Source organism: Talpa occidentalis, unplaced genomic scaffold (assembly GCF_014898055.3).
Source record: "Talpa occidentalis isolate TD23 unplaced genomic scaffold, MPIMG_talOcc4v2.1 talOcc4.3, whole genome shotgun sequence".
In the NCBI taxonomy this organism is placed as follows: Eukaryota; Metazoa; Chordata; class Mammalia; order Eulipotyphla; family Talpidae; genus Talpa; species Talpa occidentalis.
The window spans coordinates 14,555,559-14,569,118 of NW_023603184.1; the positions used below are offsets into that span (position 1 = coordinate 14,555,559).

The window sequence follows — 13,560 nt, forward strand, 5'->3', positions numbered from 1 at the left end:
TCCCGTAGTCCAGCTACAAAAATGAAGAAGACCCATGGACTATACATGGCCCGAAGCAGGAGCAGAGCTTGGCTCCTGAGACAACACATAAAAAGAGTGAGAAATTAGGCTGTGCTGAGATTCTGCTGGTCATTTGTTAGCTGAGATTCTGGGGGTCATTTGTTACTGAGGTATAACCTAGCAAAGGCTAACAGAGTCAATATTAAAGAAATAAGGGGAGGAAATCAAAGTTAAAATGAATGTTGCATTTTTTTTTAGTTATGAAGTTTTCTAATATATCCTTCCTTAGGGATACAAAGCAGATACAGCATGAGGTTATAGTCTTATGGGAACCCCTGAGATTATTTGAATGAAAATTATCAGGAGAAATTAAACAATATCAGCCTTAGGGCCTCCCTGGTGGCGCAGGCAGTTGAGTGCCGCACTGTGCAGCTGTCTGCAGCCTCTGCAGCGTGGGTTCGATCCCAGCCGGCCAGCAAGGATCCCACATGGAGCAGCAGACCTCTCCTATCTCGCCCGCTGCTCCCCACAGCAGTGTATTTCGTCAGTCTGCCTGTTCTGTTCCCCGCTCTGTCTCTGGTGAATCCTCTCACCCTCCCGCGCATCTGGCCTGTACCCTGGTTCTTGTATAAAAAAATAAATAAATCTTTAAAAAAAAAATCAGCCTTAGAATGATGACTCTGTTGCTATGAACTTGCACAAGTCATAGCACCCTGCTGTTCACATAAATGAGGAAAGTGAAAGTACTGGATGCTTTATGGGGCTTTAAAGTGGTGTGCTGGGTCTGCCTAGTACCAGCTTATCATTTATTATTGTCAATCATTAAGTTTTCAGTTTTGTGAACCAGTTGTTAAACACACTCAGTAGCAAAAACTCAATTACATAAAGCTATCATTAAGTTATTTTTAAAACAAAGGTAATGAAGATGACCAGTCTTTGCTTTAAATGAATCTACTATGCATGAATTTCAATTATCATGGTATAAATAACACCAGTCTGAAAAATGTGGCTTAAATGTTAGTTACCACAGTATATTTGCTGTGAGTCATTGCCCAAAGCACAAACTTCACTGCTGGCTCTTCAGTCCATAAATCACTGTGTGAATAATCAATGTGCTACCCATCAGTGACCAAGCACATCCCTTCTTTCAAAGATGACTGATCACTACTCATCGTACTCAGTTCCCAGACAGCAACGCATGCAGTTGTGTTAGCTTCTTGGCTACCAGTGATAGAGAGAACTAGTCAACAGAGATGAAAATGCAGCTAAGAAATGAAAAGTGGTACTGTCTGAACATCTACAGCCAGAGCAGTTGAGTGAAGGCAAACTCATCCACATCAAAATGAGAAAAATGCGGGCCTCCCTGGTGGTGCAAGGGGTTAAGATGCAACCTACGTAGCTAACCGCAGCCACTGCAGCATGAGTTCTATCCCCGGCCAGGGAGCTGACCCACATGGCACAGCAGACCTCTCCTGTCTCACCCGCTGCTCCCCTTAGCAGTGTATTTCACTAGGTCTGCCTGTTCTGTTCCCCACTCTGTCTCTGGTGAATACTCTCACCCCACCCCCCCACCCCACACCTGTGGCCTGTACACCAGTCCTTGTAGGCATAAAAATAAAATAAATCTTTATATAAAAAAATGAGCGAAGTGGAATGACAAATGACAAAAAGAATAAAGATATCCCAGAAAGGAAGTGATGCCAGAAAAAAAAAAAATTCACATAACATGAATTCTCAGAGCTATCTCACTACATTCAAGGCACAAAGGGCAAAATGTGAAAGCTGATCCAAAATTAGAAAGGAGTATGAGTGGTGACATGCATATGAGGCAGTGTGATTCTTTGCCTTTAAATCGCATACAGTGTTGGGCCTCCCCTGGTGGCTCAGTGGTTGAGCACTGGGCTGCAAGGCTGCCCACAGCCTCTGCAGTGCTGGTTCGTTCCCGGCCGCTGGCGAGGGTCCCACAAAAAAAAAAAAAAAAAAAAAAAAAAATTCTCATACAGTGTTGTAAACCAATGTTACTTCAACTTAAAAAAAAAAAGAGCGTGATAATTCATCAAGCTATAGAAAAGATGCATCATAAATTACACAAAAGAAGAATGCAAGCGCTATTTAAACTACTCTTGGTAAGTTTTTTACAAAGAAAATACTACGAATGGAGACTCCCTGGTGGCACAAGGGGTTAAGACACAGCACTATGAAGCTATCCAAAGCCACTGCAGCATGAGTTCCAATTCCCGGCCAGGGAGGTGACCCACATGGCGCAGAAGACCTCTCTTGTCTCGCCCGCTGCTCCCCTCAGCAGTACTTTCAGTCCATCTGCCTGTTCTGTTCCCCGCTCTGTCTCTGGTGAATCCTCTCACCCCGGTCCCCCTCCCCCAGGGAGGCCCTGTACCACAGTTCTTGTATGCATAAATAAATAAATCTTTAATTAAACAAAAATACTACCAACCAGGGCTTGGTTTATCGTTTTGTTTACTAGACTAAAATGTTCTGTAATTGAAAGTGTATCATGTTGGTAGCTGTACATTGTAAGCAGCACAAATTATGGAAGGAAGGCATATTTTGCCAGTATTAGAAAACTATCACCAGACTGAGCAAAGAATTCACTCATGTCATTTGACAAACAAGTGAACTTCTAACATATGTGTTGTTTCACTTTAGTCTTAAATGTAAAAGAAAAACTATCTTCCTTTTTTTAAAAGATTTATTTATTTATACAAGAACCGGGGTACAGGTCAGAGATGCGGGGGCTGGGTGAGGGGATTCACGAGAGACAGAGCGGGGAACAGAACAGGCAGACTGACGAAATACACTGCTGAGGGGAGCAGCAGGTGAGACAGGAGAGGTCTGCTGCGCCATGTGGGACCCTTGCCGTCCTGGATCCAACCGGCGCTGCAGAGACTGCGGACAGCTTCACAGAGCTGCGCTCAACCACCTGAGCCACCAGGGGAGGCCCATGAAAAACTATCTTTGTTTATCAATAACATAAGCAACCTCTTCACTAAATCAGGCAGTAATCAAACATTTATTAAAAGTCTGATTTTTGTCAAATTGTGCTTAAATTATAACCACAGATCGATTATAGATACTATTTGATTATCATTCTTAAATCATATGGCACATTCTACACAGTAATAAAATTAACTTATGTACTTACATATGCATACAATTCCCATCCCCTACCTAGAATGTGTGTGTATAGAGTGAGGTAAAATTCCACAAGCTTTAGACTCAAACGGGCCCTTACATTTCAGCATTGCTCTTTATCTTAAATCAATTACTGAGCCCCTCTAACCCTCTCCCTTCTTCTGCAAAATTAAAAAAAAAAAAAAAAACCTGAAAATTAAGATTTTGGTATAAGGAGAGGTCGTGAGTAGGATTACGTACATGAAATTACATTTGGTAAATGGTCTGGTACAATATAATGGATGTTACTCTTTTCCCTTCCAGTTGTCAAATCTTGTTTGATTTTCTTTGCTGGAGAGGAAAAGAGCCATATATTTTCTGGACTAATTGGCAAGGCTAAGTGTAGCAGAGGTCTGGATGGGACAAAGATGTCTTCCTTTGATCCATGATGAACCAACCAGTCTTAGTAATTTGAGGATTCACTGAGATTGGAATCCTTTCTCTCCTTTTTCAAAATCTATATACAAAAGTTAGAAATTTCTCACATTATATTATCAATGTTCATGGGGCAAGGCCTGCGCGGGCCTTGTTTCTGCTTTCTTTGCCATTTTCTTTAAAGTGGATATGAGCACAAACGCAAAAGAAAACGCATTAGAGAACTCTTTCTCCCCCTGCTGGCCGTACTGCAATATAACAATAATGGTTTTGATCAAAATTAGCAAATGGCAACATTGAAATGTAACTCAAATGAAGATTCCAGCAAGGTAGCTACCCACAAACTATCTCTGGCCTGCAGATGACTTATAATTAGCCAAGACCATATTTAAAATAAATCTTAGAAAATTTTTAGTCGCCAACCTCTCACCAATAGTCTCTCAAAATACTAGTAGTTAGTACCCCTTCCATCTGCTATCCTAAAAGCACTTCCTGCTCCCTTTGCAAAGGGCTTGACTTGCCACTTTGCCACAGTCCCCACTCAATCTGCCTCCCTTACATGCAGGTTGCCTAGCCCTTGCTCAAGTTTTTGGGTTTGCAATCCAAAGCTCTTTTAACATATCAGTAAGTAAAGTGAAGGCCAAACGTGCTCAAAACCATAGTAACTTCTAGTAGTGGAGTAGATAATAAAAATTTGATCCTCCTAAATTATATTCAAAAGGTGCCTGTCAATTTCATTCATTTATTTAACAAATGTGTTAGTGCTTAGTATGGCCAGGCACACATTAAATGCCAAAGATATAGCGTATACAAGAAAAAAGTCTTGGCGTCCAGAGTCGAGAAAAGCAGACAGTTAATTCCAAGAAATATGAGGAAAGTGATGCTAGGAGGGCTACAGGGAATCATGACATGGTAGCACGGTTCCTTTCACCTCACAACCTGCTTCAAGTTTGTTATCATGAACATGCTACAGATGTTATCAAATTTTCTAAATTATGTCCTCACACGCTAGGGTCCACATTTATTCAGCCTTCACTGGGCACAAGTGCTAAACATTGGGGAAACAGCAGAACACATTAGATGAATTCTGTTTCCACGCATGTCCTTTAAAAATCAATTCCCCTCCACCATGTTCCTCCTGACTTTGGAATTACCATCTATTATCGATGTTCGAGACCAAGCAGGAGTAAAGGTAATTGTTACAAGGTGGCTAAAGGAGGTGGGCCCTAGTTACCAAGCATGTGACATCTCTCTCCGCAGTCAGCTCTGAGCTTGAATAATGTAAGTACAGGAGTAAAGCTAAAGCAAGAATAGAAATTAATCTTGGACAGCAACCCCCATGACACCATAGTTGGCCAGTACTACAAAACAGGAAGGAATTACCTTGTATCTGACATAAACATTACTCAAAATGGGTCCTACGAAAGCTGAGCTCTTTGGAGAAATGGCCAATTTGAAAACATTAGGGTAAAATTCAAGGTGAACTTAAGACACCTTGTTGGAGTGGGAAAAGAAACATTCAGAGATTAATGCAGTGATGTTAAAAGGATTCATAAGTCTTAAATATAATAATCTTTAATACATTAAGTAAAGCAAAAGGCAGGAATCCACCATGGGGTGGGGCGGGGGGAGTGAGAGAACACATAACACACAGGGAGAAAGTCATATTTTATAAAATACCAAGCAATGGATGTAGACAGGATGATCAAACTGAAAATTGCCATTTTGCAACCCCCAATGTAACAACTGGTTCAAACAATCATGAGTAGATGCTAAAGCCACTGAGTAAAATGTTCCTAACATCGTCACAGTACCAACCCACAGATGACAATGGAAATTGCCAGTAACCACTTTATCCTAGTCACTGATAATGGACAATCTAATATAATGTGCTCTTGACACTAAGCAGTAAGGACACAACTATTCCTATAATTCTTACAAATGAACAAACGGCATCTATTCAAGCCATCAGATCCAACATGATCTTTACAGAAAATACATGCGCAAGAAGAAACAATCAGACCAATTGAGAATATAGGGTATCCTAGCCTGAACTCAAGTGTCACTAAAAGAAAATAAAAAGAGGACTGTTCTGAATTAAAAATAGTCAAGAGACTTGTCATAGCAAAATGTAATGGGTGGGTTTTCATTGGCTCCTAAAATCAGAGGGGAATAGAATATAAAATATAATTTCAAAATATAAGAAAGACATTCTTTAAACAACTGGGAAATTTGAATATGGACTAGAAATTAGATGTTATAGAATTCTTAATTGTGCTGTTATAAAGTTTGTGATTAGTGGAAGAATGTCAGTATTCTTACAGATACATGCTTACTAAGTATTAGGGGCCAAGAATCATAAATATCCACATAGTTTAATTTAAAAATTACATATAAAGAGGTCAACGTGGCAAATGCTAGCAATTGATGAGCCTAGGTGAAGATTATATGTGTATTCACTGTATTTTTTACTGTCTGCATTTTTTTTTAAGATTTATTTTTAGTTACTTATGCAGAACAGGCAGACTGACTGAAATACACTGCTGAGGGGAGCAGTAGGCAAGACAGTAGAAGTCTACTGCACCACGTGGATTAGCTCCCTGGCCAGGATCAAACTCCTGCTGTAGTGGCTGCAGATAGCTTCATAGTGCTGAGACTTAATCCCTTGCACCACCAGGAAGGCACTTTCCTGTCTGTATTTTTTTAAATAAAAATTGGGTTTAAGGTGTAAGAAAGGTTTTAAGAAAAAATAAAGTCAATTCTTTGGGATTCTCCATCACCACTGAAGAGATAAACAGGATTAGATTAAGCTATCACCTCTGTATTTCATATTTTGGTATTCAAAATATTTCCAAAGTCTATACAGCATGTACAATGCTCAAATTATAACTTAAAGTAGAAAATATCAGGATCCAAAATTGCTCACATTACCTGTATACATACATTTTTATTAAATTTTTTTTTCTGCATTTCCCAAGTATAATGTAGTCAGGTATTATTTTAATAGAGTATGTAACAATAGCATCTTCTTTTTTAATCTTAAATAACCGTAGTTCTAATTAGGAAGATAGTATGATAAAACAAAAAGTTGATACAAAAATTAATATGAAACAAACCATAGACCTACTAAAATCTAAAACCGTAAATAAAATATAACAGAAAACAAGGAAGAAAATTTTTGCAACTTTGGGACAGACAAAAATTTCTTGGGACACAAAAAGCACAAACCATTAAGGAAAATTATTGATACAATGGACTTCACCAAAATACAAAATTTTACTCTTCCAAAAAGCCCTTACAGAAAATGAAAGGACCAGTCACAGTGGGGAGAAAACATTTGTAATACAAAGGCCTTGATAAGGGCTAGTGCCTGTCAGGTCTTTACCTGTCATGCTTTAGTACCTTCCTTTCTGGTCTTCAGCTTCCTTTTCATTCTGCCTACAGGCATGCTCTGACAGCTGGATCAAGTTGGTTTGCCTGCTTGATATTCTCCCATAGCTTCCCAATAATAATACATGAAATTAAATCTAGACTCCCTTCCTTGGCAAAAGACCTGCTCTATCCTCCTCTAGCTCTATCTTCTAGCTCCTGTTCCAGTCTCACACTTATTCTCTGACCTCACACAGTTTTGCCACATTAAAAGTTCATTCCTGAGCACCTGCTGCTCACTCTGCCAGAGATACTCCTCTCCTGCCTCCCTGACTAGCCTTCTCCTTACAACTCAAATGCATCTTCCTACTAAGGCATTCCCTGGCATGCCTTCTTGTAAGATAATCAGTATACTCTTATTTTCTTCATCCCTTACTTAAAATCTGTCCCTTCCATAAAAAAAGAAAGATCCGTAAGAGCAAAAAAAGAAACTTCTGTTTTGTTCAGATATATACTCAGCATATAGTACTTGCAAGAGGGGCAGATGCTTCATAAATATTCACTCATGACATACCTACTATGTACCAGGCACTGGCTGAATAGTTTATGATGTGTTGCACACTTTTCAACCCTTTAAAAAAGTAGTCCTAGATCAACTTAAATAGCCAAATACTTAGTATTCTTAAGAAGCCAACTGAATGACTTTAATGAAATTGCAAAACCTGAATTTTATTTATCTGTAGGATGGATCAGTGCTTTGGGCTAAATGATAATGTTAACATTATTTCTGAACAACTCTAAGAAGTCACAAGAATGACTAAAATGAAATAAAAAATATAATGTATGAGGATATAAACTTAACTGGAATGCTTACTCACTGCTGGTGAGTGTAAGTTCCCTAAACCACTCAAATACTGCTTGCAGTATATAATCATGTAAACATATGTATAACTTGCAACCCAGCAATACACTTATCTACATATGTACCAAAGAAAATGCATGCATGTATTCACCAAAAGACATGAAAAATGTTCAGAACAGCCAAAAAGTAGGAATATTTCAAGCATCCATTAAAGAAACAGAACACTATACAGCAACAAGGATAAATGGTTCCGAACTACATACAAATGGATGTATCTTTTAAATATTGAAGAGGTCAGAGTGCATATATCACACTTCAATTAAAAGTTAACTGAAAAAAAAAAAAAGAAAAAAAAAAAAAGTTAACTGAGAAAGATTAAAAACATGTATTCTCAGTATGTGGGTACATCCTGGTAATGTGCTCCCCTACAACTTTCCTACTGATGTTCCTCTACAGTGAGATCCATGAAGTATGATGTGGAATTTGAAAACACCGTGCCTGATTTGGTCTAGTACAAAGTCTTGTTTTATGTCTTAAGAATACATGTGAGGGCCTCCCCGGTGGCGCAGCGGTTGAGTGCTGGGTTGCGAAGCTGCCCGCAGCTTCTGCGGCGCCGGTTCGATCCCCGGCTGCTCCCTGGCCAACCGGAGGAGGGTCCCACATGGCACGCAGACCTCTCCTGCTGCGCCCTCAGCAGTGTGCTTCAGTCCTTCTGCCTGCTCTACTCCCCGCTCTGGCTTGGTGAATTCTCTCACCCTCCCACGCTTCTGACTGTACCCAGTGCTTGTATAAATAAATAATAAATAAATAAATCTTTAAAAAAAAAAAAAGAATACATGTGAATTCCCTATTCTTCATCCACTCATATTGAACAGAAACATTTACCTCAAAAAATATTCAAGAAAACAATGCTCAAGAGAGATGGGCTATGGTTATCCTGTGGTTGAAGTTTACTTATGGCACACTGCCTTAGACTTTTAAAAAGGTATATTTACAGTAAGACAGCCTGATCATACTCAAATTCACCACTCACGAGCAGTATGACTTTGGGCGACTTAACTAGTTATTTTGATCCTATTTTTCTCAATCACATTATGAATATATTAGTACCTATCTCATGGGTGTTTCTGAGAATTGAAGAGATGATGTAACTCAGTGATATACAAACCTTTTCTTTCCCTACACAGCAGTACTGGGATAGAAAAAAAGTCAACAAGCTGTTTGCTGCAATATATATATTTTAATTCAAAGTGAATCGACAGTAATACACCATAAATTCTTATTTTGACACTCACCAAAATAGTCACCTGGAAAACCCGCTTTTTGTGACAAAGTACAGAAGGCTTGGTCACATTTAAATCACTGAGAACTAGAGAGAAATACTATCGCAAACTGTAATAGACATTACATCCATAAAAATTTTCCCAGTCCTTATTGTAATATTGCACAGTGCAATTGCTACATGGCAATCTAGTGTAGCATAGAAATAAAAGCAAAACAAACAAACCAAAGAAAGATAGCCACAAGTCTAAAATTGTTAAACAGTTAACAGTTCAAACTTAGTAATCAAATGTGTATCATTGGGTTTGTTAAAACAAATCGTCCTACACCTTGCAGTGTATGATTTAACTTTTACTTAATGCAAACAAGTTTAAAATAAGTAGAGTGTTTAAAAATAAAAAGGGTTTGCTACTACAGTAACATATTTAAATACCCTGAAGGAAAGGAATAAATGCCAGGATATTTGATAAAGAAATATTTTGCAAATTAAAATAATATGCAAATATGCAACTTGGAAGTCATGCAGTGTTTTATTTAAGAAAGCATTAAAATGAAAGTGGCAAAAAAAAGGGTTTTAAAGAGGTAAACCCAGATACTTTTTGTCAATATGCTAAATTTAGAATTCAGCAGAATTGTGAAATTTATTTTTAAACACATAAAAATCCCATGATTAGAATCAGTTAAGCAGTGTATTTATCTGAAGTACGCCTTTATTAAACATTACTATATTAAGAAAACATTGACATTTACCATTTATAGTCCATGTCTATCTTAAAACTGAACTACAGAAAATACAACACTTCAGGGTAGTAAACATAGCCCTGAACCAAAAGAAAACTGTGCCAGTTTTGTACCTGTTTCTGGTACAAACATCAATCAATCCTTGGTGCACATGGGTTTCAAAAACATTCACTGCCAGCATTGATTCATTTCCAAGTGAGCAGGTATCAGTAATCTGCTGGCCCATATAAATAAAATTAAAAGGCTGTGGAGGGCAGCAAGTTTACTTAAATAGTGACTCCATAAATTTGTCATCTGTAAATAATCTTTTAAATTAATCTTAGGCTATTCCTTTTTTATGTGTTATATATATACTTCTATTTATATAAAATGCATAGAATTGATTATACTAAAAACACTGAAACTTGTGGGGAAAATTAAGTCCTTCATTTTCAGTGTGACTAAAAATGTACTGCTGGTTTTTATTGTATGATCTAATACTGTAATTTTTAAAATCAATTTCAGGCACATTTATTTCATTGATGACTATTAAATAAAACACTGCTTGTGTTAATGGAGTAAAGGAAAGTTTATCCATTATTAGCTTATTGTCAATGCTGTACTAAAGCTGTACTAGTGGTATGCAATTTATTTATCAAAGAAATGCTGTAAATCCAAAACATTTTGCAGTTTTATACTCAAATGCTTTGTACTGCTTATTCCAGTAAATGCTGTAAGATTATATTCCAGATTTATAAGGAAAAAGTTAAGTCAAGCCTGCAAGATACAGCTTTCTCAAGTGTCTACAATGCCAGTATGAAAACAAAAAAAAATTAAGTTACATTGATACATCCAAGTTTTCTTTTTATATGCAGTGATGAGCACAAACATTAATAGAGATAAAATACTGATGCAAATGACACACCCCAAAATAACATATGCAATTATTTCCCATCATTTACAATACAGTAGTTACAATGACACTCCAAACAGAAAAGCAAAGTAAAAAATCAAAACCCCATCTTCTAGTTCATGTAATTAGACTTATACAGAAATTAGAAGGCTAAATAACAACTAGTTAATCACCTAATTTCACAGCTATCTGAAGTGGCAATCGTTATATAGCAGCTTATCTATGATACATTCAAGATAAATGATACAATTTATTACTTGCCCATAAGCTAAAACACAGCCTGTTTAATACCTTTCCTTAAATCCCATCTCTACACTACAATATACTTGAGGTCTATGCAAAAAGTAGCTACCTTTTATATAGGAAATGGATGATTAAGTCTTTGGTGCTGTAAAAGCAACTTCATTTAAACATAACCACCACCACCCAAAAAAAAAAAAAAAAAAAAAAAAAGGGAAAAACCACACTTCCTAGGAAAAAAAGCATGTAATTTCTGTCCCTGACGGAATGTATTAAATAAGCAAACACCACCAACAAGCAAAAACAATTACTACAATGTAAAAATACGAAAAAAAAAAACAAAACATCTTTCACATGCATAAATGAAAAATTGCACACAAAGAACTCACATCTCTTCAAGCTTCAATAGTAAATATTTTGCTACTATTTATTAAATACTGCATGGTTTGCCCAAGCTAAGATGAAACCACATCATGAATCAATGAGCATTTTGCATTTTCTTTCATTATCTACTCAAAGTCATGCCTACTGCACCTCTAAACATTTTATTAAATCCAATTATACAGCAAACACTCCCCAAAATAAACTTAGATTGTATTGCAGTTTCAATTAACAGTATATAAAATGCTGTGTTGTGACAGTTATCAACTATCCATTAGATACTTGAATCATTTTTTCTTAAGCACTACTAACTGCTTGCTTTTCTTGAAGCTAGATCATTCTGAAAAATCAGACAGCAGAATTCAGCTATAGCAAACATGCTGCCCTCTTATGGAAAAAACAGCTACAACCTGAAATCATACCGCACAAAACCAAAATGAACATTACTCTATCAAAAGAAAACTAAAGAGTAAGTCTGAATTTTAAGTGCTGCAGTCCTCAACATTTATATATAGGTAATAACATTAACAACCTCAAATATTTAAGGCACTATGTGTGGAAACGGTTTACAATGCAGCTGAGATTATTAGAACAACATTAAGAGCAAAGTCTAGGCAACATTTTGCCCATGCAAAGACACATGCAAATGTAAAGAACAATAGCTCAATTTCTTAGGTAAGTGACCCAACATTTATACACTAAGACACAGGTAATACAATTCACTTGTATGTTGTTAATTCTGACATATGTGCATCTGTTGCTCTAAGTCTGTACACAGAATGGCTTCCCAAATGTGGACGTGTCTTGCACTAGTTAGAAGGCAATTTTATAAAAAATAGCAGGAGCAAAACTGTACTTCTGCTCCCATAAGTCACCTGTCTAGAGTTACTACATAAGAAGATAACATGACCAAAGACAAGTTATACCAAATGTGCAAAACACATTAAAAGTGATTTTTTTTAAAGCTCAAAGTTGTTTAAATTGCACCCAAGTCTACATGATTCAAAAATAATTTTCTTGTGCCATGGCTAATATTTATTAAATACCATGTTTTTATTTTTAATCAAATGTTTATATCATTGAGCTTCCTCAATATATTCTTTTTGAGTTTTCACATATATGGATACTGGCTGAGTTTTGTTGGACTCAATGGAAATCCAGTATATGCAGGTGATGCTGCAATGTAAGAATGTGGTGGGAAGATTGGTTTGTACTGAGTCTGATGGATGGTTGGGGATGGTAACAGACGGGGATTTATGCTCACAGGGACTTGGTGAACTAAGCCACTGGGATGGGAGATATTGTAAGTAGGATGCTGTAACATAGGTCTTGAGGTACATGGAGAGGCTAAGAGGTGGGCCACTGGTGCAGCACTACTGAGGGTGGCTGATGATGGGTATGGAAGTAGAGTAGGTTGTCCTCCGAGGTGCGTACTTCCAGCCAGATGGGCATGCACAGCTGTGTGGTTGGGACTTCCATGAGAAAGAGTAAATGGGTTACTGGTAACACTAGTAGGGATATAAGCTTGCTGTCTTCGATGTCCAAAATTTCCATTCCACTCCTGATGCCCAGATGCAAAGTGCTGAACCTATTTAAAAAAAAAAAATTACAAAAACATACACACATACACACACACACACACACACACACACACACTGTGACTGAATTCATAAGGAGTTACACTTAGTTTATACTAAGTAAAATTAGAGAAGAGAAAAACATCAATTTATTTAAATATTATTTAAATATTATTTAAACATCAACATATTTAAATATTACTAAATTTTATTTTAGTATTAGCATTGCACTTACTGTTACTAATAGTACCACTATGCCCATCATTAATAATAGCTACCCAGCGTTATTTATTCCAGAACAATCCCACAATAAGCTATTATTCCCATTACTGTTGTCCAGATTTGGTGAAGAGACCAAAGGTTAATTCCATAGTATTTGGCAAAACTGGAATTTCAACACAGGTCTGATTTCAATACCTATTCTTTCCCTAAATTCTTTCTTTCTGTTCATCAGATGATCTCTATCACTAATAACACGTAAGAAATGTAACTATTAATCCATTAGTGTACATTGTGATCTAAGGAAGTTTAAGATAACAAGCACACCAAAAAAGAGAGAAAAACAGAATCTAAGAGTCTAATCTTTCTAAAGAATTCAAGTTCTGTTGATAATCTGCTTGATTTTTCTACTATAAGGCCAATTACTCTCTGGT

General features: G+C 37.0%; 1 protein-coding gene across 7 annotated transcripts in view; it reads right to left on the reverse strand.

The window, feature by feature from the left end:
- Nucleotides 1-9,015: 9,015 nt before the first annotated feature.
- Nucleotides 9,016-13,560, reverse strand: part of HIPK3 (homeodomain interacting protein kinase 3) — a 70,497-nt gene continuing 65,952 nt past the window's right edge. For all 7 annotated transcript variants that reach the window (XM_037522494.2, XM_037522487.2, XM_037522492.2 and 4 more), the window contains one exon: nt 9,016-12,918. In XM_037522494.2, the coding sequence (XP_037378391.1) occupies nt 12,442-12,918 (477 nt within the window). In that variant the 3' untranslated portion in view covers nt 9,016-12,441. The remainder of the gene's footprint in view (nt 12,919-13,560) is intronic.